Source organism: Protopterus annectens, chromosome 16.part0, assembly GCF_019279795.1.
Source record: "Protopterus annectens isolate FY-2018-M chromosome 16.part0, PAN1.0, whole genome shotgun sequence".
Taxonomy (NCBI): Eukaryota; Metazoa; Chordata; order Ceratodontiformes; family Protopteridae; genus Protopterus; species Protopterus annectens.
This window is the reverse complement of record NC_056750.1, coordinates 626,048,881-626,076,720: the sequence shown is the minus strand read 5'-3', so window position 1 is coordinate 626,076,720 and position 27,840 is coordinate 626,048,881. Positions and strand designations below refer to the sequence as shown.

Sequence of the window (27,840 nt, the reverse complement as noted above, 5' to 3'; positions counted from 1 at the left end):
TAAACGAAAGCGCTAACCTGATTTTTTATTTTCAGCAAATAAAGGATTTTATGTGACAATTAAACCTTCTAGGTTTGTTCCTTAACCTAGTTTGCTGCCAGTGGAGTCTGTGAACTGCTTTTGTTTCAGTTCTGATTAGTAGTTATAGCAATCTTGTAATGCTCTTTACACATCTGACCCAATAGTAATAGATCATCAAATTATGTCTGCAGCACCTTTCAAGCTTTCAGCTGCTTGTGCAGCAGCTATCTAGACCACTTCTAGTGTTGATGAACTACAAAATGGATGTCAAATTGCTTCCTAATGACATAGGTAAAATGTGCATTTTGAAGCTTTGTCGTCTGATAAAATAACAGATTTGCACCTAATAATGAAAAAAGAAGCTCTGCCATCTATCTTTATCGGATAAAATACCAGATTTGCCACTAATAATGAAAAAAATAGCATTTGACATTAGTGAAACCACTTCTTCACCTTTAAGCAATGGTTAATGCTGCCTTTAATCACTTTATTCAGTCTGCTGATCAACACAAATGCAAATTCTGTCTTGTTTAACAAACTATCCATAGTTTTATAGCACATAAGCTTTTTAATTATTTTAATTCCTGCTCTTTTCTTCTGTTGGGAGCCAGTGATTTTTCCCTAACACACTTTACTGGCACTGTGTCAGGACTTACTTACAGATTAAACTTTCCTACTTACCATTTTTGCCTCATTAGTGGACTCATGTTTTATCTTATACTCTTCTATTTCCTTAGTTAATTCTTTTAATATTGTAACCAGTGTTGACCTTCATACACCAACATCTTCTGACAAAGTCGTTGGTTCTCTTAAAAGCCAGCCCCCATTTGATTACTTCCTATACCACAAACTATTCTGTCTTAGTAATAAAATCAAACACCTTACCAAATTCACAGCCATTGTAATTCTTTAGCTCAGTAACATAACCTTCCCTAGTCTCTGCAGGAACATGAGCCCTAATAAAGAACAAATGGGAACTTCTTTCTAGGTTCACAATAATTCCTGAACTGGTTTATAACCACTGTGGGGGGGGAAAAAACATGCAACCACAGAAGGGACATACAGACTCTACAAAGAAGGCACTCCAGCCAAGATTCAAAACTTCGAATGTTCTAATATTGACCCCTATTCAGCGAAAGCTGAAAATATCAAAGCAACAGAAAACTGAATTTTTTCCTAGGGAAAGAATTCAGTTATCCATTTCTGTTGCTTCAGTATTTTCAGCGTTGAGGTGGAAAGTTACGGGTCAGGTTCAGAAAATATGAACCTTGCTGTGAGGTGATAATGCTACCCACTTGAGCCACTGTGACAGTTCAGTATTTTAAAAATGGATACAACTTCTATATGTTTAAAATCTTTTATTCTGTAGCAAATTCTTGACTACATTTAACATTTTCAAATGCTGATTGCACTGTAACAATAGTTAACGCCACTTGTACAAAATTTAGCTTTGCAAATCAAAAGAAAAGTGAGTCAAAAAGCTGCCATTTTAGACATACAAACCAGATTTAAATGATTCTCTACACAAAGTCTTTCTCTGTTTGCAAAGTGATAAGTATATAACCTAACATCATATATATATTCTTTTCTTTTGCTACCAAATGTGATAATTTTTTGTTTTGTGACAGAAACGCCAACCTACCTGTTAAGAACATTCAGATATAGCCTGGTAAACATGCCCTTCCCTGGGCCACCTGCAGAGAATGAGCCTCCTCCTCCCATCATCATATTCAACACAGCAAAGGGAATAAAGTCATCCTCCTGCAAGAAATACAAGTATGGTTTCTGTCCCAGTGATTACAGAAGTCAGCTGTAAGAGTTTACATCATTTATGAGTATGCCTGCTGATGAAATACAAAATTAGTACAATGGTTAGCAGTCAGCAACACTTCTAAATAAACAGCCTTCAACAAAATTATTTTACTAGGTTAGGTTACGTAATAAAAAGGACACTGATTTGTTTTGTAACAGACAGATTACATTGAATAACATTTATCTATCAGAAAACCTTCGGTCTACAGAAAAAGGCATCATTTTTCCAAAAGAGAAGGTAGAAAAAAGAGGCAAGGGGCAGGTGAAAAGAAAGAAATCAGTATTGAACATGGAACGATTGAAAAACATTACTATAAGAAAAAAACAAGAAAGAAAAAGACAAATATCTACATGGCTTGAGCTGTGGATACACAAAGCCAGCTGGATGAGAATTGTATGCTTGCAAACTTAATACAAAATGAAAACAGTGGGGTTTAATAAGACTAATGGTCATGAAGATTATTCCTTTGTAACAACTGACAAGAGCAGATATTACTGTGTTGGAAGCTGAAGATTCTTCAGATCTGGTCAGAAAAGGTATTCTTGTAATTGGAGATTGTATTATTAGAGGAACTGATATTTACATTTGCAGAGAAGATAATGAACATCGAACAGTGTTACAATTGCCAGGAGCAAAAATAAAAGATGTGAGACAAGCCTTGGAACGTCTTAATGTAAGGAAGTGCAGATCCGTTTTTACTCATGTCAGTACAAACTGTCTTATCCAGAAGGACACTCTGCTAGTAGGGAACCTACACCCCTATTAAATAGTGTAGCTTGTACTGGTGTTAGGATGCATTCTTCACAAATCACATATAGAAAGGATAGCCAGGTCACCGTGAATCAAAACATTTTTTGGGGGATAAATAACTACATGGAAAAAAATGACCGGTTTTAAAAATTGGAAATGTGTAAAGCATTCAAGCCTAGTTCTGGGCACACACATGTTCAGACAGGATGACATGATTTGTCAAGATCAGGAAAGAAAATTTTTGCAGCAGATTTTTGCAAAACTTGACAAACACTAAGCAGGATTTTTGTCAGGTCAAAATTTTAACAGTTCACAGATAGCAACATTTGGTGCATCTTTGATGGTTGTTAATGCTAGGAACATTAATACCGTTTTTATTGAAAAATGTTCTATGTTTCCACAAGATTGATGTTGTTATTGCTTGTGAAACATGGTTAAAGAACAATGACTAGAAATGAGTTCTGTCAGTGTATAAATAAATGTTTCTACTGTAATAGGCATTCTAACAAAAAATCAGGTGGAGTTATTATGATAGGGATTAAAGAAAGTTAAGAGACCTGTGATTATTACATGTTCAATCAAAACACCACTACTATAGACTGTGTAACTGTGACAGTAATGACAACCCTGGAACATACAACAATTGTTGGAGTGTATAGCCTAGAGGAATTGATACATTTTTTGCATAAAACACAGGAGGGAAGAATAACATTAGGTTTGGACATAATTTACCAGAAACAGATTGGAATAATATTAATTCAACATTAGTAAGGAAATTATTCACAATGTAAGTTCAGAAACAACAATTGCTTAAGACTGTAAAAAAACTCTACTAGGGAATGGAACATACTAAACATTGTTTATGTTACTAAAGAAATTACTGTTACTTCAAGTCAAATTTTACCACCGTTGATGTGCAGTGATCACAGGGTTATAAAGGTTAATTTGTTGCTAGATAATTCTGCCAGACTGAAATCTAAACCAATGCACAGAAGGTTAATTACAGATTATACGGAAGCAAAACAGTCACTATGTAAAACTAACTGGAGTGATGTGTCCAGTGGAAAAACTGCAGACGGAATGTGGAAAATTTTGAAAGAGAAATTGAGTGTAAAAAAATAACAAATAAAAATAATGTTTAACGTCAGGATCTAGGCATACAATGTCAGGAGGATATATTTCCGTAAGAAAAAGATACCTGATTAAGGTGAGAGAAAAATATATAAGAAATGGAAGACAAGTCGAACTACAACTTTGAAAACTGAAATAAATAAGCTAGACAAACAAATTGCACAATATAGGACAAGATCAAGAAAAATTTAAAGAAAATTTATATAAAGATATCGAGCATAATGGGAAACCTTTTTATAGATACATAAAATAGGGTAGGAGTAAAAACATACAAGCCGATAAACTGTGTGTAAATTCTAAAATTTATTCTCAGACACAACAGATTATAGATATATTTACAAAATCTTCTGCAAAACAGCTTGGCTCCACAAAGGGGGTGATAAGTTGTCCTAGTGACATCCAGGTAAACTCAGACAATGGAATCAAATTAGATTATACTGAAAAATAACTGTGCAAATTGGATACAAACAAAGCACAGGCAGGAGATGGAATTAGTAATAATGACCTGGGAACACTTCAGCAACAACTTATAGTACCATTACATCCATTACTTACTAGGTAATATAAATATGGGGAGACTCCTTAAGACTGGAGACATACGCTTATTAAACCAGTCTATAAAGGAAAGGGGAGTATGACAAACCCAGAGTCATACAGACCCCTTTTTATTTCAAACACCTTTACTGAATTATCACTTGTGACATATGCAAATTTACATTCATATAAAAGTAATAAACTATATTTTCATAATAAACATACTTCACATATATTACTATACATCATATAACCTAAGCGATATTACACAAATTATTAAATTTCCGAGTTTTTTAAAGAAACATCTTCATTAAGCCATCATTTACTACATAGGCAATCATACATTTACATAATTGAAAACAAACCGCAACACCACAATCCTAGTCGCAAGCATTTGACATCATAAGCCATACTGACACACTCCCAGCTGCAAAAATTATACATCATTTATAATCTACCCAATCTTTCTCATTCAAACACTATATAGCTCATTTAAGTCCTGCTGCCTTTTAGGCCTCATTCCTCTCCTCCCTTGTATGTATTTGTCCCCACATTTCCCATTTTTTCTTATGTAGTTTGCTCCTACACTTTTCTAAAGATCTCAATTCCAGTTGTTTTATCTAGTTGGTTTAGATTTTGATTTCCATTTTCTAGCAATTGCTTTTTTTGGCAGTCACCAACAGAACCAGCAAGGCCTTACCACATCTAGGCATTTCCAATTCTGTATTATAGCTCAGAAAAATCATCTCCCTCATCATACCAATCTGCCCACCCAGCATCGCCGACAGTGCATCCCGCAGGGAGTCATTACAGTCTGCCAACTAGCCGCACTCCTAGAAAATATGTTACCTCTTTCTTCCACATTCACACCTCCAACATTTACTGCCTACCTGAGGAAAAATTCTCTGGTGTATATTTGGGGTACACAAATATCTATGGGAACATTTCCAGGCAAAAGTCCTAAATCTTCTAGACTTCATTGCACATTTGGGAGACGTACATATATCCTCCTATTGTTTCTTTGTGAATTGCTTATCTAATCTCTCTTCCGAATCCACTCTAACCTACGCTGATTGATTCTTACAGTTATTGCACAATATTTTATATGCTCTACTAATTATTCCTTTGTTAATGGCAGCATCTTAAGTAGTTAACTTCATTTGATCATCAACCTGTGGGGGTTTCGGATCCGACATGGATCCGAGCCAGCAGTTTTTCCAAGCTAAGATTCGAGCTCCAAGCTCCTCCCCTTACCCATACTACACTGCAACCTCCTTCCAACCCCCAGATCTCCAAAGATAGGGGTCGTAAGAGACCAGCGGATCCATCAGATCTTTCGGGTCCTCCTATTAAAGTTACCACTACCCCAGTCAAGGATTCTAAGCAGTCTTCCCCTCGGCTCCAATACCCTAGGTTTTCTCCAGAGCCGGAGGAGGTTCGGCCTGCTTCGAGGTCGTCCATGCATCGGCCCTCTCGACTGATGTCGGTGGCATCCTCCAGATCTACAAGAAGCCTCTCAGAGGCTGACATGGACCGGATGATGAGAAGGTTTATACAGACTCGGTTGCAGATGGGAGTGTTGCTGGCTCCCTCTCCTGCCAGAGCAGGGAGTATGGCTTCGATGTTTGCCCCAATGGCTCCTTCTCTGAGCCATCCCTGGGTTTCGGAGTCCCTGGATCTGAGGAGTCCCATAGTCAGGGTGGTCGGCACTGATGGTTCCCCCAACCTCAACGCCGGCAATGCCCTTGACTATGTCGGATCCGAGCTCTTGGAGCTGTGATTTGGGCTTTGGATCCAGGGGGATGAGTGTGTCATTGGCTCCATTGTGGTCGAGACATACCATTCCTCTGGGTCCATCTGTTCTGGCTTTGGCTCCGATCCCTTCGTCGGATCAGAGGGGCACACAGTTACTCATCCACCTAGTTTTAGTGAAACTGATTCCCCTTCGACGTTGTGGAGAGGGTTCTCTCAAGAGGATCAGGACCCCTCACTCTTTCCTCGGAGTCTGCCCCTGCTCCCTCGCTGCTGAGTGTGTCTTCTGTCATTCCATCCTTTCAGGGACAGCCTGTGTCTGATACACCCCAGACAGTTCCCCTTGAGGAATATGAAGCTGTTTGTCAGCCCTCCCCGGAGAGCCCCCTCAAGGAGATTGAACCTGTCTGTTGCCAAGGAGCAGTTCCGGATGGTCACCTTACAATCCATCCTGCCGTTCTTGAAAAAGGAAGTCTGGATGTGTTCTGTAGACCTCAAGGATGCGTACTACCACAAAATGATGGACAGACTATCCAGGAGGTTTCTCCGCTTTCACCATGGAGCAAATCACTACCAGTTCAGGGTCCTAACCCTTCGGTCTCACCACAGCCCCCACGGTGTTTACCAAGGTCATGGCAGTTGTAGTGGCCCACCTGAGACTTCAGGGTATTCAGGTCTTTCCGTATCTGGATGATTGGCTCTTCACCACCACCTTCAGGCATCTACTTGTTCAAGCCAAAAATTCTTTCCTTCAGTTGTCAAATTTACTGGGTATCAGGATAAACATTACAAAGTCGTCTCTTCAGCCTGTTCAGATTCTGGATTTCATAGGGCAAGAATAGATTCTCTCCAGGCCAAGGTATTTTTGATGCCAGACAAACTTCGGAACCTGACCCTTCATGTATTGGCACTTCTTCAGACATCTTCACCTCCAGCAGAACTAGTCTTGAGGGCCTTAGGGTCTATGGCAGCAGCTCTAAATCTGGTTCCTTGTGCACGTCTACACATGAGAGTGTTTCAGTGGACGCTACAAGTTCAGTGGTCTCTGTTATACCAGCCCTTAAGCTACCTGATTCCTCTAAACAAGGTGTGCAAGACTTCCCTCATCTGGTGGCTTCAATCCCAGGATCATCGAGAAGGAAGCCCCTTTATTGCAACGCTGCCCCAAGCCACGGTGGCCACGGACGCCTACCGTCTAGGGTGGGGGGGGCACTGCTCGGGTAGGACTGTCCAAGGCACGTGGTCCCAAAATGAGACTATTCTGTATATCAATGCTCTAGAGATGATGGCGGTCCCTTCTGGCATTGCAGGCCCTTCATGCTTCTCTTCCTCTGGGAACAATTGCAATTCAGTCAGACAACATGTCAGTGGTCTACTACATCAACAAAGAGGGGGAACCAGGTACTACCCGCCTTGTCGAGAGGCCAGGAGAGTGTGGGAATGGGCGATCTTCACCAACCGTTTTCTAATAGCAACGCACATTCCGGGTCAGTCCAACATTTTGGCGGACAAATTGAGCAGGACTATCTTTTACCCTATGAGTGGTCTCTGAACCCTGGTGTAGTGGAACAGATCTTCCTCAAGTGGGGTCAGCCTTGCTGCTATCTCTTCGCATCACCATCCAACGCGAAGTGCTGCGAGTTTTTTGCTTTGATTCCCCCTCGAGGGGAAGCACCCAGAGATGCTCTTGTCCATGCTTGGCAACCTGGTCTTCTTTGTGTGTATCCCCCACTACCTCTAATGACAAAATTCTTACAGAAAGCCCGTCGGTTGGAGAACAAGATTATCCTCATAGCCCCATTCTGGCCTCATCAAGTTTGGTTCCCTTGCCTATGGTCTCATCTAGTAGCTCCGCCCTAGATATTAGATCCCATTCCGGATCTCATTTGTCATCCCTCCGGAATTCCTCCTCCAAACCTGGACAACCTCAAGCTTACTGCTTGGTTGTTCCAGTTCCACTAATTGCCAGGACTCCTGGACTATCTTCTCCTTTTAAGTCCATTCTGGTGGCTGCGCACAAGTCCTCCACCCAAAAAGTGTACCATAGTAAATGGAAGTGTTTTTTCATCTAGGCTTCTCTTTTTTCTGTTTACCGCCCCAATTATAGCGGTATTAGAATTTCTGTCTCAGATTTTCCAGCAGGGGGCCAGCTCTTCCACTGTTGAGGTCCAGCTGGCAGCTATATCCCACTTTCATGTAGGGGACAATTCAGGTTCATTAGCTTCTTCTAGGATTTGTAAGGCTTTCATCAAATGCACTTTTTGCTGAGCACTCCGATTAAGCATCCTTTCCCTTCGTGGGATTTGACCTTGTTTTTTCAGGCCTTAATTGTGCCTCCGTTCGAACCCACAGCGTCAGTTGATTTAAAATTTTTGTCATGGAAGACAGCCTTCCTGGTGGCTATCACCTTGGCTAGAGGAGTATCCGAACTTCATGCCTTGTGCATAAAACCTCCATACTTAACTTTTCATAAGGACAGGGTTTCTCTCTAAGGACAAATCCTTCTTTCCTCCCTAAAGTTGCTTCAGAGTCAAATATCAATCAGCCTATTAAATCTTCCAGTATTTTTCCCTAATTTTCAAAACAAAGGAGAATACACACTTCATTTGCTGGATGTCCACAGACAGTTACGCTTTTATTTACATAGGACTAAACCCTTGTTATTTGTTTCCTTTGCCAAGCCCTTTTTGGGGAAACTAGTTTCGAAGGTGACTATTGCTAGATGGATTTCACTTTGTATCTTGTAAGTGTACAAGGATCATGGATTACCAAAACCAGACAGGGTTCATGCTCATTCTACTCATTCTATGGCTACTTCTGCTGCTTTCTGGTCTAGAGTTTCTCTGGATGACATTTGTTCAGCGGCTACCTGGGCTTCCTCTCACACTTATTACTCATTATAAGTTAGACACAGTATCTAGAGAAAGGGCTTCTTTTGGTTCTGCAGTGCTCCGGAATATCCTTCCATAAGGGCCTCCCACGGTCTTTTGATAGCTGGGGACTCGGTCCCACAGGTTGATGATCAAATTAAGTTAACTACTTCAGATAATGAAGTTATGTACTCACCACAATGTTCCATCCGAGTAGTTAGACTTCATTTGTCATCAACCTTCCTTCCCCCTGACCTTAGTGGTTTGCGATAGTCCTTGGACTTGATGGGTTTTGTAAGCTTAGTCTGTCTGATCAGGTCAGGTTATTTCTCTTGGGTTGATGTGTGTCACATTGTGGGTGGCAAACTCTATCTGAGGATTGGAAGGAGGTTGCAGTGTAGTATGGGTAAGGGGAAAGAGCTTGGAGCTTAGCTCGGAAAAGCTGCCGGCTCGGATCCAAGTCTAACTACTCAGATGGGATGTTATGGTGAGTACATAACCTTTTTTTCTGTTCTAGACTCTATTATAAACTCTACCAGTGCTGGTCTTTCATTTAGGACCCCCCTATTTCTTTCTCTTTGCCCATACTCTGACATCAATCCCTGATAGGGAAGGCAATCTCTAACCTGCAGTCCAAATAAATTCTTGGCATCTTCCCACTCAACCATCTTTCCCTGTCTAGTTACTTGCTCCAAATACCTTGGTTCCTTTGCCAGTTTTCTCCCATAAATTCCAGCCCCCTCTTGCCTATTGTCTGTATCCCTAATTGCAGTCATCCCTATCGGCAGACTCTCCTGTCTCCATTTCTGTGTTGGTTTAGTTCTTAGAAGACTTTCTGCTATTTTATGGATATAATATTCTGCATGATTACGGTTATTCTCCTTAAAGGCCTGTATTCAAAATCCCGGTCTCTCTCTGTTTCTTGAGCTTCCCCGTATTTCATCATCCCTTTTCTGCTTGTACTATGTATAGGAGTCGTCTTAACTGTGTAGCTTTGAAATACCCCTTCAAATTGGGTAATCCTAATCTGCCCTGTTCTACTGGAAGAATCAGCATATCCCACTTGACTATTGGTGTGCTCCCCCTCCCAGATACAGTCCTTCAGCTATTTATTAATTGCTACACACAACTTTTCCTCTGGTTGATAAAAATATACCTGACCTGTGTATAGGATTAAAGGGACTAAATATTTTAACTGCTTGTATCTTACTATCAATATCCATATAATAAAGCTTCCATTTTCTTAGGTTTTTTTATATTATCTTTTTAGTGTCTTCCCACATAGAATCAATTTTAATTCATTATCTTAAATATTTCATTTTACCATGTCCTCATAAATACGGGAATCCCTGAACCAGTTCATGTATGGGTACATAATTTACTGTTATTGCCTTTGTTGTAGCTTCATTAATTTTGTACCCTGAAAAGATATAAAACTGTCTCAAAATGTTCTACAACACTATAATGTCTTTTTCTGGTTTTGTCAGGTACAAAATAATATCCTCTGCAAATAAAACCAGCTTTCCTTGACTACCATACCAATTATATCCTTGAATTTCTGAGTCCCTTATTTTCTTTGCCAATGGTTCTAAATATAATGCAAATAATAAAGGAAAAGGGGACACCGCTGCCTGGTTCCTATGCTCAAGTAGAAATTATCAGAGAGGACACCTCCCACTTTAATTTTTGTCTCTGATTCCTCACATATTCTCCTAATCAACCTTATATTTTTTTCAGGAAATGCAAATGCTTCCTTTGCCCTGCTCATAAAGTCCCACCTTACTCTGTCAAAATGCTTTCTCTGCATCAAGACTCACCAACAACAATGGTATTTTCTTACATTCTGCTTCCCTCTGGATCATCAATGCTCTATTAATGTTGTCAAATGTTTGCCTCCCCTCCAAAAAACCACACTGATCCATATCCATCAGTTTTGACATTACTTTTGCCATTCTTTTAGCTATTATACACATGAACACTTTATAATCATGGTTTAGTATTGAAATGGGCCTGTATGAAGCTGGATCTGATGGATTCTTACCCTCTAAGTATTAAAGCTACCACTGCTTTCCTCCAGGATGGTGGTACTTCTACTCCTGCAAAATATTGTTAAACAAAACCTTCCAAATCTTTTATTTTTTTTTTCCTCCTAGCTTCCAAACTTTGACAGGAATACCATCTATTCCTGGGGATTTTCCTGTAGATTGGTCGTATATCACAATTTTTATCTCATCTCCTCCTATACTGTTAGTAATAGGGCCTCATCTACCTCTAACCTTGGTATATTCAATTCTTCCATAAACATTTTCATTTGTTTCTTTTCTTGATTTTCATATTTCTCTGCTTTATAGAGACTCTCATAGAATTTCCGAAGTATTTCTAATACCTCTACAGGATCTCTTGTTACCTTCTTTGTTATAGGCTCTCTAAATCTGGCGACAGCCATTTCTACTTTCTGTTGCCTGAGTCATTGTGCTAAAAGTTTTTGTGTTCTAGTATTATCACCAAAAAACAGTTGCTTAACAGCAATCTTTCTAAGCTTGTGCATATTATCAAGGTAATCCTTTATTTTCTGCATAGCATTCTGCAGTTGATCCCGTTCTTGTTATGTGAGATTCTCCATATTCTGCAATACTTTAAAATTTGTCAATCCCTCTAAATAATTCTTGTTACTTCTTAACTATAGCTCCCTTTTATTTCCATCTTATTTTTAAACTCCACCTTAATTTTATCCCACTCCCTAGCTAGATTTTCAGAAGAAATTTCTATCCTAACAGCTCCTGAATAATCTCCAATACCCATTCCTTAAATTCCTCTCTTTTCAACAGATAGGTGGGAAAGTGGCAATGTCTCGTTTTTATTTCATTACCCTGTGTTTTAATTTTAGCTATTACTGGAGCATGATCTGAAATGGTTATTGGGTGGGTATCAAGACCTTCAATTAAATGCACATGCTCCTGTGAAATGTAAATTCTGTCTAGCCTAGCCCAGTTTTTATATCTTGGGGGAATAATATGTAAATTCACTCCGAACTCCTATTACTGAATTCACATCTTCCATGGCAAATATTTTCATACATTTCTTCAAAAATCTACCCTCCTTTGTTATATTTTCCCTTCTGGGCCCCCCAGACACATCTTCACTGCTGCAAATCAAATTACAGTCCCCACCTACAAGTAATATTCCTTGCTGAAAACTGATTATTTTTCCCAGAATTTTCTTAAGCTCCATTATAGCAGTTTTAGGTGGAATGTAAATACATGCCAGTGTAATTCTCCTCCCTTGCCAGTAGCCCCTTAGAACTATAGATCTGCCATTATTATCATTATCTTCTAACACCAGTGGAGCTCCTCTTGCAATTAATATACGTACTCCTCTTCTCCTTTGTCCCAGGTATACCACTGAATAACTATCCTAAAAACCTTTATCAAATTCACACATTCAGTTCTTTCTAAGGGCATCTCCTGTAACATTTATTTATTTGCATTTGTTTACTGGGATGGTCCAGAAGTGCTCATTTTCAGTGGAGTCCGGGAGCTAAAAGCTCCACATAGAAGACATTTCACATACAATACAGAATTTACAGTAACAAAGACATTTAGTACATATTATTGGCAGTTTATACAATTGGTGAAAAAAACAGTACATAAGTAATCATTCTCAAATCAAAGATATTATACAAGCAATACAGAGTATATACACAAGAACATTCCGTATGAGTAGTTTTCAGCTAGCAAACTTTATATAGGACACTTCATGCAGTGGGTGCAAAGCAGATATAGGAATTAATTAGAGACTAGGTACTTAAACTTTTCACATGTTTAGGAGTTGTAATAGCTGAGCGATAGGCTATATGAGTCCTGTTTCAGGAATCAGCAAAGTCGGTGGATACTGTTGCAGATAATAAGTGGTGGTATGATATTAAGGTAGGCTGTAAGAGTACCTGAATGTTTCGCCTGTTTCAATGGTAGGTCTATAAGGATTAGGAAGAGAAGGAAGTAGACAGGAGGGATCAATGGTAGGACAATGAGGGTTAGTAGAAGAGGGAAGCGTACAGGATGGAGTGGTGGAGTAAGTCAAAAGACAGGTGGTTGTGAAAGGAGGATGCCAGAGTAGTAGAGTGGGGTGAGAATAGTTGTGATGGTTGACGTTAGGTTATATGAGATGTGGTGTTAGCACATGTGCGCAGCCAAGATGAGGAGAGGTGTTGTTTCACAGATGTCTTGAAAAAGGTTACTGAGCATGTGGATGTAAGTGTTGGGGGGAGGGTGTTCCAAAGTTTTGTGATGGTAAAGGAGTAAAGCACCGAAAGTTTGAGTTTTTCTACATTTACGAGCAGTTGGTTGTTGGATTGGGGTAGTCTGTTAGGATGGTATAAAGTAAGTATAGAAGACAGAGCAGGGCACATGGATGGATTATGAATGAGTTTGTGAGCTATAGTTAGTTGGATAAAGGTGAGATAGTTGGGGAGTTCAAGCCATTTTAGGTTGCATAATGATAAGCAGTGGTGGGATGAGTAGGACGCATTAGTTACAAACTTAGCAATTTTGTTGTAGCATGAGTTTGGACTTTAGAGAGGACTGAATGTTGGTGAGCAGGGGGGCACCGTATAAAAAAGAGAGGGCAATAGAAAAGAACAGGCAAGGGAAAGTCGGGCTGATGCATTGAATAGGTGTTTGTCGGCAGAGAGTGCCAAGCTTTTGATGTGTCTTTCTGACATTGGGCTGGATGTGCAGGTAGAATGTGAGGTTTTTGTCTATGATGACACCTAGGAGTTTTGTGCTAGGTACAACATCAGTGGTGGCACCATTTAGGGATTGAATGAAGTTCTCTTTTTTGCAGGGGTGTGGACTTTTTGGGGGTAAAGATTATTAATTTGGATTTGTTGGGGTTCAGGGGAAGACGATTAGTAGACATCCAAATTTTGGTGGAGGTGAGGGCATTTTGGGTGAGATGGTGTAGTTCTAAGGACGTGTTTAGAGTGCAGATGACAGTGGAGTCATCTACGTACTGTATGACTGAGCCTTGAGAGAGTGCGGTGTGGATGCTAAACAGAAATGGTGCTAAAATGGAGCCTTGAGGAACACCAGTGGTGGTGTTTAGGAAAGGGGAGTAAGACTTCTGCCATTTAGCTGATTGTTACCTGTTAGTGAGGTACTTAGTGAACCAGTTTAGAGTCTGAGGTGAGGTAGCTATGTTAAGAATTTTGTTAGGAGAGAGTGGGATATAGTATCAAAAGTGTTAGAAAGATCAAGAAATAGTGAAGATATGATTTTACCAGTGTCACTGGCTCAGTTGACCATGTCCATGAAGGATATGAGGGCAGTAGTGGTACTATGTCCTGGCCTAAATCCATGTTGGATGGGGAAAGAGGATGTGACTGAGTCAGATGGTGAAGAAGTTGAGAATTAAAACATTTCTCCTGAATCTTACAGATGGGTGATGTATAGCAATGGGGCAGAAGTTGGTGGTGTCTATGCTGCCCCCCCCCCTTGTGTAGAGGGAGGATATAAGCTCTCTTCTATGTTACAGTATTCATAACCTTTGGGTTAGCATCTGCCTAGTGACCTGAATGTCCAGCCAGTATACAAAACCTTTAGTAGCTGCAAAGTATGTGGGATGTCTGATGTTGGGCATAGGATGTGTAGGCCATAAAAGTGACTTCTGGATGTACCTTCCACGGAACTGAATGCACCATTCAGACCTGAGTCCCAGGATAGCTGCACAAGTCCTGAATCATCCAGCAAAGTTCTTTTTTTTTTCAGAGGGTAGGAGGGTGGGATAGAATGCTGCAACATGGAAGAGAAGGACATCCATGGTTATGGTAAGATTTTACACAACTATTCTATGTCCTTCTATTCTCATATTGCAGTATTCATAACATTTGGGTGAGTGCCATTGCTCAAAGGGAACAGGGTGGTTTGGAACTATTTTCTAAAAATCCATGCAGGATTGCCCTTGGAAAACCTGCTCTAGATCCGGAGATGTGGTCCAGTTTGTATTGTTTGGTGAAGGTAGGACAGAAGTCCAGGTAGCTGCTTCTAGAACAGAAGCAGTATCCAACCCCTTGAAAATGCTCCAGAGGAGGCCTTGGCCCTAGAGGAATGGGCTTTGTTTGCCATGGTAGGTATAACAAAAGGAGATGGCTTTTGGAAATCCAGATAGAAACAGTCTGCTTTGTCACAGCTTTTCCCAGAGCTCTGGGATAAAAGGAGACAAACAGTTGCTCTGATCTCCTAAGTGATTTGGTGTTGTCTAGGTAGAATCTTAGTTGCCTGTGAACATCAAGGGAATGCAGGGCTCTCTCACTGCCATTCTGGGTTTGTGCAAAAAAAGGTGGGGAGGTGGATGCACTGGTTCAGGGACAACTCAATGACCATCTTTGGCATAAAGGATGGGTTAGTCCATAGTGTTACTTTATCCTTGCGGAAGATTAAAAAGGGTGGGGTGACCACAAGGGCCTGGAGCTCTGACACTCTCCTGGCTGATGTCAGGGCCACCAAAAGCACAGTTTTCCAAGTACAATACTTTAGAAAGGCTGTAGCTGCTGGCTCAAATGGGGCAACAGTGAGCTTCTCTAACACACAGTTCAGGTCCCAGGGCAGTGGAATGAGCCTCCTAGGGGGCCTGAGATGTAGAACTCCTTTCAGGAATGACTTCACTTGAAGTCTAGAAGCAAGTGGAGGCTCAAGTGGCAGACAAGCAGAAATAGCAGCAAGATGGGCCTTAACAGAGGAATATGCCAATCCTGCCTGCAACAATTCACACAGATAAGACAGGAATAAGGGGACCTCTCCTTGAAATGGGTCTACCCATCTTTTTAGATACCAAATGAAGAACCCTTTCCATTTGGACAGATAGGATCTCCTAGTATTGGCTTTCCTCACCTTCCCCAAGACATTTAGCACGTCCTCAGAGTATAGGTGTCTGAAAAGGATCAAACCACTATCACCCACAGGGTTAAGCTCAGAGATTCCAAGTGGGGATGAATTAGGGATCCTTAGTCCTGTGTGAGTAGTTCGACTCTGTGAGGTAACTTGTGATGATTGCCCCTAGCTAAATACAGAAAGAGGGGGGAACCAGTGCTGTCTTGGCCAAAAGGAAGTGACCAACAAGATTTTTGGTTTGTCCTGGTGAATTTTCATTAGGAGTTTTTTTAAGAGTGGGAAGGGGGTGTGTGTACAGAAACATCCATTTCCATGAGACATAGAAGGTGTCCATTGCCCTCGCTAAAGGGCTGGGTGGCCCTAGTACAAAACTATGGAAGTTGTCTGTTCAGAGGGGAGGTAAACAGATGTGTGGCACACTCCAAACTGTGGACTGTCTAGAAACACATCCCTGTGTAGCATCCATTTGTTGGATTGTGACATTGACCTGCTCAAGATGTCTGCTGGAGTGCTCTGAGCTGAGGGGACATAGACAGCCTGCAGAATGTCTCCATGAAGGACTGCCAATTCCCAGACCTGGAGTGCGAGTCTGCATAGCAAGTATGATCTTGTTCCCCCCTGTTTGTTCACATACCAAAAAACAGTAGTGTTGTCTGTGAACAACTTCAGGGGTCCTTGCTTCAGAATATCTTGGAAGGCCCTCAGTGCAAAGATGAGAGCCTTCATCTCTCTGATGTTGAAGTGCTCCCTCTTGAAGAGGCCTGTCCATGTGCTTTGCAGCTTCAAGCTGCACACAGCAGCTCCCCAACACAGGTCTGAAGCATCTGTGTACATTTCCTGGACTGGACTTAGGGGTTGTGAGGGAAGTCCTGAGTTCAGAGAGACTTTATCAACCCACCAAAGGATCTCTTTCCTTAGGCATGGTAGGAAGGAATGGTGTGGTGTTGGGTACATGTGGACCTCGGGTACCACTGAAGTTTCATGTGGAGTCTTGTCAGTGGCAACATGGGGATTGTAGAAGCCATATGCCCTAAGAGTCTCAGGTATTCCCTTGCTGTCATTGCAGGGGCATGGATGACAGACAACAGGTATTCCTTCAGGCTTCCCACCTTTTGGGTGGGAGGAATGCCATCATAACATCGATCCTGACTCTGCACCCCATGAAGACTTGATCCTGGGAGGGGTTTAGGCTGGATTTGGGGAAGTCAATGGTGAAACCTAAAGACCGCAGAAGAGAAATGACTGTCTGGATATGGTTCCGGAGGGTACTGTAACAATCTGTCTGGACCAGGTCGTCCAGGTATGGGAAAATCTGTATCCCTAGTACTCTGCAATAGGCTACCATTGGAGCCAAACACTTGGTGAATACCCTTGGAGCAGCAGACAGTTCAAATGGTAAAGCAGAGAATTGAAAATGCAAGGAACCCACAGAGAAGCACAAGTAATTCCTGTTTTTGGGCCAGATGGGGATATGCAAGTAGGCATCTATGAATTTCAGGGTGCCCAAAAATGCCTGAGGCATTAGCAGTGGAAATAAGAGTCTGAAGCATGAACATGCAAAAGGTGGGTTCTTGAAGAAAAAGGCTGAGCTGAGAGAGATCCAGGATGGATTTCCATGACCGTCCTTTCTTGGGACCCGGAAAAGTGTGGAGTAAAAGCCCCTTCCCTTTTCTGATGCAGGGACTGGTTGGATAGTCCCTTGAGAGATGAGGCCGTGCAAGACTGGTTTGTAATAGGGGCAGCTGGTCCTTTGGTGGGTGTGGGATGCCTCTTAAGAATGGAGAAATAGCCCAAGTCATGACGTAACCCTTTTCTATGACTGACAAGACCCAGCTGTCTGAGGTAATGCTTCTCCAGAAAGGGAGACAGTGACAGAGTCCATGGGAAAGGGGTATATGATCTGGAGGGGTGGAGGAGGAGGCAGGTAGTCGCAGACTACCTGCTTTGTCCTGAAATGGAGGTTTTTGGGTTGGTGTCTGAGCAGGCCTGGAAGGTGGCTGCTGCTTTCTGGAACTCGTTTTGCCCCTGGTATGAGGAGGAAGAGGAGCAGAATGTTTTCTAATGAACTGGGTCTTGGTAGGATAATGTCTGTGGAATTTAGGAATTGCTGACGCAAACAAATGTTTCCATCCCTGTAGTTCTTTCCCCTTCTGTTGAAGGGTTTTGAAACGCTCTGCTACTTGTGCCCCAAGCAAGGGGAGCATCTAGAGGTTTAGCCCTTATGTCGTCAGGTAGGGGTTGGAGCCTCAACCAAGAGTACCTTCTGAGCACTGAGGCAGAAGCTGCAGATCTGGCTGAAGCCTCTGCTGCATCATAACTGCATTTGATCAAGTGTCTTGTCACTTGTGAGGACAAGGAGATCAGGTTAGAGATTTGTGAGTTTGTGGCCAAATCAGGGAGGTCAGCCAAGAGCTTTGAAGCTTGAGTCAAAAGGGCCACAGAATACATAGACATATGTGTCTGGTAGTTGATGGCTCTAAATGCCAAAGTGGCAGAGGTGTACAAATTCTTGCCAATTCTCTCCATAGCTTTACTGTCCTTATCAGTAGGAAGGACAAAGGCAGAGGGTAGCAGTCTGCAGGGACAGAAATGGTACCAGGATCTGTAACAGGGCATTTTATTAGAAATGTCAGCCCTTCTGGGACCTTATAAAATCTGTCAGGCCTTCTAGGAGCAGGGGGTGGGATTCAGGATTTTTAGAAGTTGCAGAAAAGGCATCTAAGAAGGCTGGTAGAACTAGTGGAATGGCAGAAGGTGGAGGGGTACCCATTTGTAGGAGTTCGTAATAACTCTTTTGGACTTCAGACATTTCTGTGGAGTCCCATTTGAAATCTCTCTCATCCGAGAGATAGTTTCTCCAAAAGTAAGGTCCTCTGTGGAGGCATACCCTAGTGGGGAAGGCATTTGTGAAGTATAAGACAGAGAATCCTCTGAAGAGTAATTTGAAGAGTCTTCAGCCTGTATTCTAAGAGGTTCTGCAGTCTGAGGCCTAGTGCTGATAGCAGGAGCATCAGCTGGAGTAACAGCCATGGAAGGCCTAAGGGCCATAACGGCATTGAACAAACACTAAGAAAAAGCTTGCTAATGAGACAAAGTCTCAGGAAGTGAAGTGACATGTTTGGTTTTCTATTTCTTTTTTAAAGAAGAAATACGTCTGGAGGGCATAGGCCCTAAGGAAGGCCTAGGTTCAGAAGCCTCACTAATGGTGGAAAGACAGGTCTGGATGTCTGTAGACAGCCGAGGTTCATCCTCATCATCCGATGGCTGTGTTACCTCAATAGACAAACTTTCAGACCTTGGTTTTGCAGCCTCTGGAATGGTACCCACTATACCAGAGTCAGCTGGTTCTGTATGTTCCTCCAGGCATACCTCAACCACAGGGGGAATGCCAAGTGGAAGAGGTGCAGCAGTAGGCTCAGGCCTAGTAACTTTGGACTTTTTTTAGTGGCTCGACTGTATGGCCAGACGGCCCTTCCATTGCAAGAGCAAGATGTTTGAGGCATTGGTTCTCTAGCTAGATATTAAGGGCATGCAGATGGCTACGATGAGTCTTTGGGACAAAGGCCTGACAAATCGTGCAGGATGTATGGTTGTGGTTGGGCCCTAGGCCGAACAGACACAAGTCATATGCATCCTTATGTGGGATCTGACATCCACACCTACACTTTCCTTTCCTGGATGACATGAACCTGGGCAAGCATGCAGTGACCAAAAAAAAAAGGAACAAGAAAAGGGCCCCACTGGGGTACTTATCTTTAAATCGCAGGATCCGTTGGCATAGATGGAAGATGCACTGACGTTTGACTTGTGGCAGAGAAGTTCAGAGGAAGGTATGTACAGACATTGCACCCTACGGTCAACAGACATCCCATGTACCTTCCAGTGACTAAAGCTTTTGTACACTGGCTGGACATTTGGGTCGGTAGATGGAGGATAACCCAAAGGTTATGAATACTGCAACATGAGAATAGAAGGACATCTACAGGTTGTATAAAGAGATTTATAAAGTCTAGGAAATCAGAAACAATTAAGTCATTGTTCGTTAGTTACATTAGACCCAAACTTTAGTATGGAATAACAATATGGAAACCTTATAAGAAAACAAGCATGAGTAAACTGGAAAGAGTACAGCGGAAATATACCAAGAGCATTTATGGATGTGAAAATGTAAGTTAATATGAAAGACTAAAATATCTGAACTTGTACAGTGTCTCTTATAGATACCCAAGAGAAGATCTTATTCAGGTATATAAGGTATTTGGAGACAAATTAAATGTAGTAGAGAATCATCAGACAACCTATGCAGTTGATTCTATTGGAATAAGAAGTGTACTAACTGGTTCCCTGAGACAGCAGCTGATGCATGGAACAGACTACCAAATTACATTAAAGCAAGTACTAGTTTAGATATTTTTAAGAACAGCCTGGACACTTATTATGGGCATTAATGCCCGTGCTTGAAATATATGTATGAATATGTGAAATTCAAGTGCTTTATTAATATGCAGTGGGTTTAATAAAGTACAATCTTGACATTAACAAAACAGACAAAGTGTGATTTGGGATTACCTGATCTGAAGGGGTTATTTCAGAGCTACACAGTTAAGGCTCCTATACACAGCACAAGCAGAAAGCTATAATTCAAACTGGAAAGGGATGATGATGAAACGGTAAGCTCAAGAAATAAGGACAGACTGGGATTTTGGATGCAAATCTTTAAGGAGAATATGAACAACAATAACCATATAGAATATTATATTCCTAAAGTAGCAGAAAGTATTCGAAGAGCTAAAATGACACAGGAATGGAGAAAGGAAATTCTGCTGATAGGAATGACTGCAATTAAAAGTACAAAGAAGAGACAAGAGGCGGCTGAAATTTACTGGAGAAAACCGGCAAAGGAACCAAGGTGTTGGGAGTAAATAATTAGAGAGGGAAAAGTAACAGAATGGGAAGAAGCAAGGAACCAAGGAATGGAGTAAGTCCATTAATAAACCAAAAAGCCCAAAACACACTGGACAAACACCAAAAGGCACAAAGCACAGGCAGGAAACTCCTGAATATTGTATAAATCAGACTCCTTTATTAACGCCACAACAAAGTTAAAAGCACAAGCGTTTTCATCCAAGTATCACCCAGACTTCTTCAGATAAAACAAACAGTGTTCCTACACAGAATCACTTTATATATCCTCAGTTAAACAATTAATTAAGATAATAGCATGTCTTAAAGGCATAGTGGACTCAAGCAGAAAGCAGCATATTAAATACAATTAAAATATTAAATGCATGTAACTAGATGTATATATTATTAAAAACAATGTTTAAAAAACACAGATTGCTCAAAAAATAAAAATACATGTATATGTTAAAAGTAAAACATGAATATTAAATATTAAAATAGTCATATTATATCTAAAATAATAATTGTACAAAATATGACCAATGACTAATGTGACAAGGATAAATCAGAGTTTCACTGACCTAGGTTTTAACAAGGGAACCAAGGATATATTGTCATTCAAACCTGGGGGTTTGTTAGCTTCAAGGACAATTTTCCACAATGTTTCTCTATATTCCAACTTAGATTCCCAGGGTCCACTCCTTAAATCTTTGGGTACAACTTCAATAACAAAGAAGGATAATTTAGCCTTAGTATGTGTCAATGTATGCCTATACAGAGCATTACTGCTATTTCTTTTATTAATATCAATGACATGTTCATAAATCCTTCTTTTTAATTGTCTTTCATTTTTTCTCCAACGTAAAAACCTTCACAAGCCCCAGAGGTAACCAAATAAACCAGACCCTGGGAATTACAGTTGGACTATTTGTATGCTTTAAGTAATTTTTTCCTAGCAGTAACCAAAATCTGTTTTCTGTGCTATATAATTGCACTGCGAATACGCTCCACATTTCAAAGTACCTTTCCTTTTGTTAGAATAAACTTGATAATTATTAGCATGTTCTAATAAACTTCTAATATTATGACCACTCCTAAAAACAACTTTAACTTCTTCTAACCAAGTTAACTCTGTATTGTGAGGAATAACAGAAAATAAATCTACCACATCCACTGTAACAAATTTTAAATCTTAAGAAAAAATATTCATTTTTGTCCCTGCTTAGAAATTCCTATGAATCTTTTAACAAATGGGTTCCACCCCCTCCCCATAAAATGTTCAATTTCCAATCCAAGTATTTAGCTAAGGGGGAGATTCTGGAACCTTCTGATACCACTATGGGTCGAAGGGGAGGGTTGTCAATACTCTTATGAACTTTGGGTATCCCAAAGATGGAGGGTACCCTGGGAGTATTATTTTCCAGGTACTGATACGTCTCAAAATCAATTACTCCCTGATCAAATAAATCCTTCAGGGCCAGATCTATTTTCTTATAAGAAATGTTGATCTCATTAATGGACACCTTACCATATCTGGAATCATCATGTAAAACAGAGAAGATCTTACTTTCATATAGAATTTTGTCCATCAGGACAATACCCCCTCCCTTGTCAGGTTCCATGACACGAATCTGGGGATTAGTACACAATTCTCTCAAAACTAGTTTTTCATGGACATCTAAATTCGGAATAAATCTGGTGTCCTTGAAAAATTTTCTTAGCTCTGTTTCCATAACCAGTTCTAGGTTCCTAAGCTGTGGAAGAATATGGGGACTGAAAATACTCAAATTTTTAGGGGTATAAGAACCAAGTGTGGTGGTATTATTACCAAACATGCTTTCAAAATTTAATTTTCTAATAAACATTTTTAGATCTAAAATAACCCGTGTAAGACTGCTCATTTTGAAAGGAACAAATTTAAAACCTTTTATAAATAAATTTAAAAAATCCTCAGTTACTTCTAGATTACCATAATTAAAAATATGAAATCCATGTATACTCACTACCTGAGAATCACCACCTTGGCAAACAAAGGTAATATTTAATTCCGGTGATAGTTCCCCCGTAGCCCCCTCCCCTCTGTTGTAAAATTCCCCCTGTAAAAATGGCTGTTGTTATTGGGTTTATTACGTAATCTCTCTGATCTACAGGGAAGGGGTTCTGCATGGGCTAACTCACCATTAGGTTCTATATATACTTCCTGTTCCATGGAAAAAGGATTCTGGATAGGAGACATAGGGTAATTATTATGCACATTGTTAGGTAAAGGATACTGCCTACCCTCCTTGTACTCATTAATGTCCCTATCAAACTTTCTATATTTCCTTTTTTAAATTTCATCACATTTCTTGTCAACATGCACCTTTAAATTATAGTAATTGTTTTTTTCCGCTTTCTATATTAAACATTAAATCATTAGTAACCCTTACATTATATGTTTCAATCTGCTCTTGTAAGCTATTAATTTCTCGTTCATTATTTTTAACAATGGCTTTTATAATGTCAAATCCACAGTTATCAGATATGGTTACAAGCTCTTTATGAAAGTCACTGCCATTAGAGACATTATTAGGATATTTAAAAATCCTAAGCCCTTTGGGTACAATATGCAATTTTAAACATTTGTTTAGATAGGAATTGTCTACGCGAAGAGATCTGTACCTTATCAGGGCTTGATGTAATTTATCTAAAGAATCCCTGTATGTGTCCGAGGTTTCAGTCAGGATAGTTGAGTTTGTAGGCTTGCAAAATGAAGGCTGTAAATGAAACCATTCATTTAAATCCCTTTGCGATCCTTTAGGCTCATTACCAGTGTATTTTTATGCTTCAGCACCAACTTCTGTAAGCAAAACGGATGGTGTATGAGAAAAAGATTGTGTATTCAAACCGAAGTATGCGCATTCGCGCCAGAAACAGAGGCAGAGTCTTGCTGGCATGCAAAAAACCCAGTACGGCTCAATGCTTCTTGAATGGGAATAAGCCAAGAATGCATCTGGACTGCAGGCTAGAGACTGCCTTTCCTATGAAGGACTGATATCAGAATATTGGCAATGAAAAATGACTAGGGGGATTCCTATGTGAAAGACTAGCACTGGTAGAGTTTTTAGTAGAATCTAGAACAGAAATTGATATTAAAAAAGGGATACAACATTGTCAATTTTCATCTGTTAAAACATGTGGGTTTGTCAGATCCGATGGAATCCAACTTTTCTGCCAATCTCAAAGTTTATTTGTTCCAGAGCTTCGACTCATAATTCCTTAGGTTGCACTTCAGATACTCAGATCGTTTGCCACTTGAACAGTACGGACATTTGGAAAGAGCTCTCCATTTGCAGTAGGTTATAATTTTTTTTATATATTATCTCCTTGTCACTGCAACTCCTCTTCTACCATGACAGTTTGCTCTCACAAACATATTATTACCTTTTTATTTCTATTCTATTTTTTTCAGTGTAGTTTAACACTTATGGCCTATTCCATAGTGATGGTCTTTTTCTCTCTCTCTATCTTTCCTATAACAAAAAAAAAAAACAAAGAAAAAAAAAACTTAAATCTAGATCTTATGTTTAAGTTTAATCTTACATTGCTTCTTCTAGCTTTTCTGACCATGTCGGAGTCAGCAGTTTCAAATAGTGCTTAGAGTGTGGGAAAATTTGTCTCTGCAAGACCCACATTTCAAGTGTGTTTACTGTCTCGGTGCTGTGCAGCTAGACATAGAACGTTAATGCTGTGCATCATTTCATGCCAGGTCCCTCCAGACTAGACAGGACAAGCTGGTTCTTAAGGGGGTCCTTCAGTCACAGACAGGCTTACCACATCACCATCTTCACCATCTTCACCATCTAAAGATGAAAAGCAGAAGACTAGAGTTCCTGTAAAAGATAAAGGCAACAAATGAGATGAAAAAGAAAAAGAAAGGAGCAAATCTCTTGCCACCACATCAAAAAAAAAGCAATCTCTGGAAGAGGCTTCTTCACTGATTTCAGGTACCACTGAAACTTCCTCATGTGAAGTTTCACCAGGGGTAGCATGGAAATGTTGGAGGTCATGAACCCCAGGAACCTGAGAAACTCCCTGGCTTTAAGAGAATGAAGAGTGAGAAGACTTTGGAAGAAGGAAAGAAGATACTGAACTTTTGGCGGAGACATAGATGCCAGCATGAGATTTGTCTGCAATTTGCATCCCAGGAAGATGTGGTTCTGTGAGGGGGTAAGAAACGACTTTTTGAAATTTATTGTGAACCCTAACCATTGCAGAAGAGAAACAGTGAACTGTAGATTTTGTTCTTGGTTCTCTGGACAGGGAGCTAGAAAGAGAATATCATCCACGTATGGGTAAACTTACATGTCCTGAAGTCTGCAATAAGCAATTACAGGAGACATGCACTTTGTGAATACTCTTGGGTCAGTGGAAAGACCAAAGATCAAAGATGAGAACTGAAAGTGCACGGAAGCAACAGAGAAACTTAAACTTTTCCTGTAAAGGGGATGAATGGGAATATGAAGATAAGCATCCTTGATGTCCAGAGAGACCATGTAAGCCTGAGGAAGAATAAGGGGACACAAGGTTTACAGGGACAGCATATGGAAGGTAGGAACCATCAGAAAAGTGTTTAGATGAGAAAAACCCAGAACGGGTTTCCAACGGTCTTCTTTCCTGGGTATGAGAAACATCCTGGAGTAAAACCCTCTTCCTCTGAGAGGTGGAGAAACTTCTTGAATTGCTCCCTGATGTAGCAACTCCTGAAGCACCTGTGGAAATAGATGCAGTTGGTTGTGAGGTGGTTGTGGAATGCCCATGAATGGTGGAAGACTTTTCCAGACCATAAAGTATCCTTGTTTGATAATGGAAAGAACCCATTAGTCTTGAGTAACAGTTTCTCAAACTGGAAGAGACAGGGAAAAATGAAGTGAAAAAGGAGCAAGACTGAGATGAGTCTGGTAGTCAGACTACCTGGATTGTCTGGAAATGAAGGGCTGCTTCTGCGCAGGTACTAGCTGACAGGGTTTAGGCTGTGAAGCTCTTCTACCTCCCTTCTTGTTTTTAGAAGTGGGAAGGCCAGCTTGTTTCTTAACGAAAGAAATATTTGAGGGATAATTCCTCTGAAATTTAGGAAAAGGTGAACCAGATAGATTTTTAGTTCTGTAGTTCCTTACCTTTCTCCTGCAAAGACAAACAAATCTGCAGCCCCAAACAAAGCACTATTATCTAAAGGAGGATCCATTACTTTTGCTTTGATGTCATCTGAAAGTGGCTGAAGCCTCAGCCAAGAATACCTCCTAAGAACAGATCCAGATGCAGCTGCCCTATAAGATGCCTCTGCTGCATCAAACCTGCATTTAATGGAGTGGCGTGCAACCTGAGAAGAAGCTCCTAAAACATACATCACCTGAGTTTTAACATCAGAGTCTGGAAGGTCAGAAAATGCTTGAGTGGCTTGAGAAAGAAGAGCCAAAGCATATATGATGACATGGGTTTGGTAGTTTATAGCATGGAAAGCTAAGGTGGCAGAAGTACAAACCTTTTTTCCTATTCTTTCTATGGTCTTGCTCTACTTATCAGAAGGGAAAAGATGGTGGATGGCAATAGTCTGGAAGTTTTGTCAGAAGGAATGGAAACCACAGCAATCTGCTGAAGGACACGTGTAAAGAAATTTGCACTCATCTGGCACCTTATAAAACCTAAAACACAAAAGGAACAGCAAATAGCAAAGCAAAAACAAAGCGTCAGTAGGAAAAACCACTTTAATATCGAGCAGATCTTTCGGAAATAATCATTTGTCAATACTAAAATACATGAGTGCATTCTCTGTATATATAGGTCCAAGAGAAGTCATATGACCGACAGCCAAAATCACATGACATATTTAAAAACATAACAAGCAAACAATAGTGAAGTTAAAAATAAAGACACTGTAAAAATTTTGACTACACATTCAATATATATAAAATGTCAAGAAAATAATTAATACAATTAAAAACAATGCATTTAATAGATATGTTACAAGATATATGAAAATACGTCACAACTTAGTTCTACTAAGCTTAATCAGTATTGGTTTAATGCTAACCATACTATTTAGACCAGGGGGAGAGAGTCACTGGTCAATCTCAAAATCCATCCATATTCTTTGGTTTCAAGGGCAATATAAAAGAAATTACTGTCCTTGAAAATGACTTAGTGACTATGCCTGCTTTTTTGAATTTATCTGAAAACTACCAACGTATGGTAGAAAGAATGCAAGCCCTAGATGTCAAGATGGAAGCTACTAAAAAACGTAAGTTGCTCAGGGACATTAATGATTTCTCAAAAGGAAATATTTTCTCTTGGCCAAGAGAAAACAATGTTAAATACAGAAACAACGTTATGGCAAAACAACCAGCCAAATCTTCACTAGACACTCTTGATGTAATTCATGATAACATCGCTCTGCCTCATCATACACGCATTGATTGCTCTGAGCCTAACCCCCCGATCACAGGACCAGATGGTTTGGTCCGCTCGACGCTTCCTACGCTGGCGGGAGCCTCTACAGTTCCCTTGGATGACAAGCATCCATCCGTTAACGGAGATAATGCTACAGGTGCAAAAAACAGAAAGATACAGCAAACTACACTTAATTTTTCAAATAAGCGCTTTTCCCTGGAACATGCTAAGACTGTAAAGGGGCGTGCATCTTCTTTAAGAAATCTCGCTTCGCCAAGTGTGGCTGTATCTAACAAAAGGAAGTCGGACAGCCCTTTAGGGGTGAACAAATACAGCAAGAAATCCACAGAGGTACGTTGAATCTTTCTAGCTTCGAACTACATGAAGCACATTATTCGCTCTTGTCTAAAGGCTTGAACTTCATTCCTTCATGTAGTGATGATCTAGTTACAGCGCTTACAGACTTGAAACCGTTCACCAGACTTTTAAATTTAAAATTAGTGTTTGTTAATAGTATGCTGAAAAAACAAAGTTTTAAAGGAAAACAATGGGATAACAAATACAAAAGCTCTATCTGCTGTCTCCTTAAGTCCCCCTTATGTGCTACAGGCCAAAAACAATAATAACTGCAGCTTTAAAATAAAATCATCGAAAATGGTTTACAGCTTACCTTCCTAACCCTCCGTACTATATTAGTGAAAAACCTCTTTCCGGCTCAGAAATAATGATGTCACATCTGCCATAGCTCCTCAAG

At 40.3% G+C, this 27,840-nt stretch overlaps 1 protein-coding gene across 1 annotated transcript in view; it reads right to left on the bottom strand.

The window, feature by feature from the left end:
• PMPCA (peptidase, mitochondrial processing subunit alpha) overlaps positions 1–27,840 on the bottom strand; it is a 970,881-nt gene that overhangs the window by 276,941 nt on the left and 666,100 nt on the right. The window contains exon 9 of the mRNA XM_044057867.1: positions 1,664–1,782. Within this exon, the coding sequence (XP_043913802.1) occupies positions 1,664–1,782 (119 nt within the window). The remainder of the gene's footprint in view (positions 1–1,663; positions 1,783–27,840) is intronic.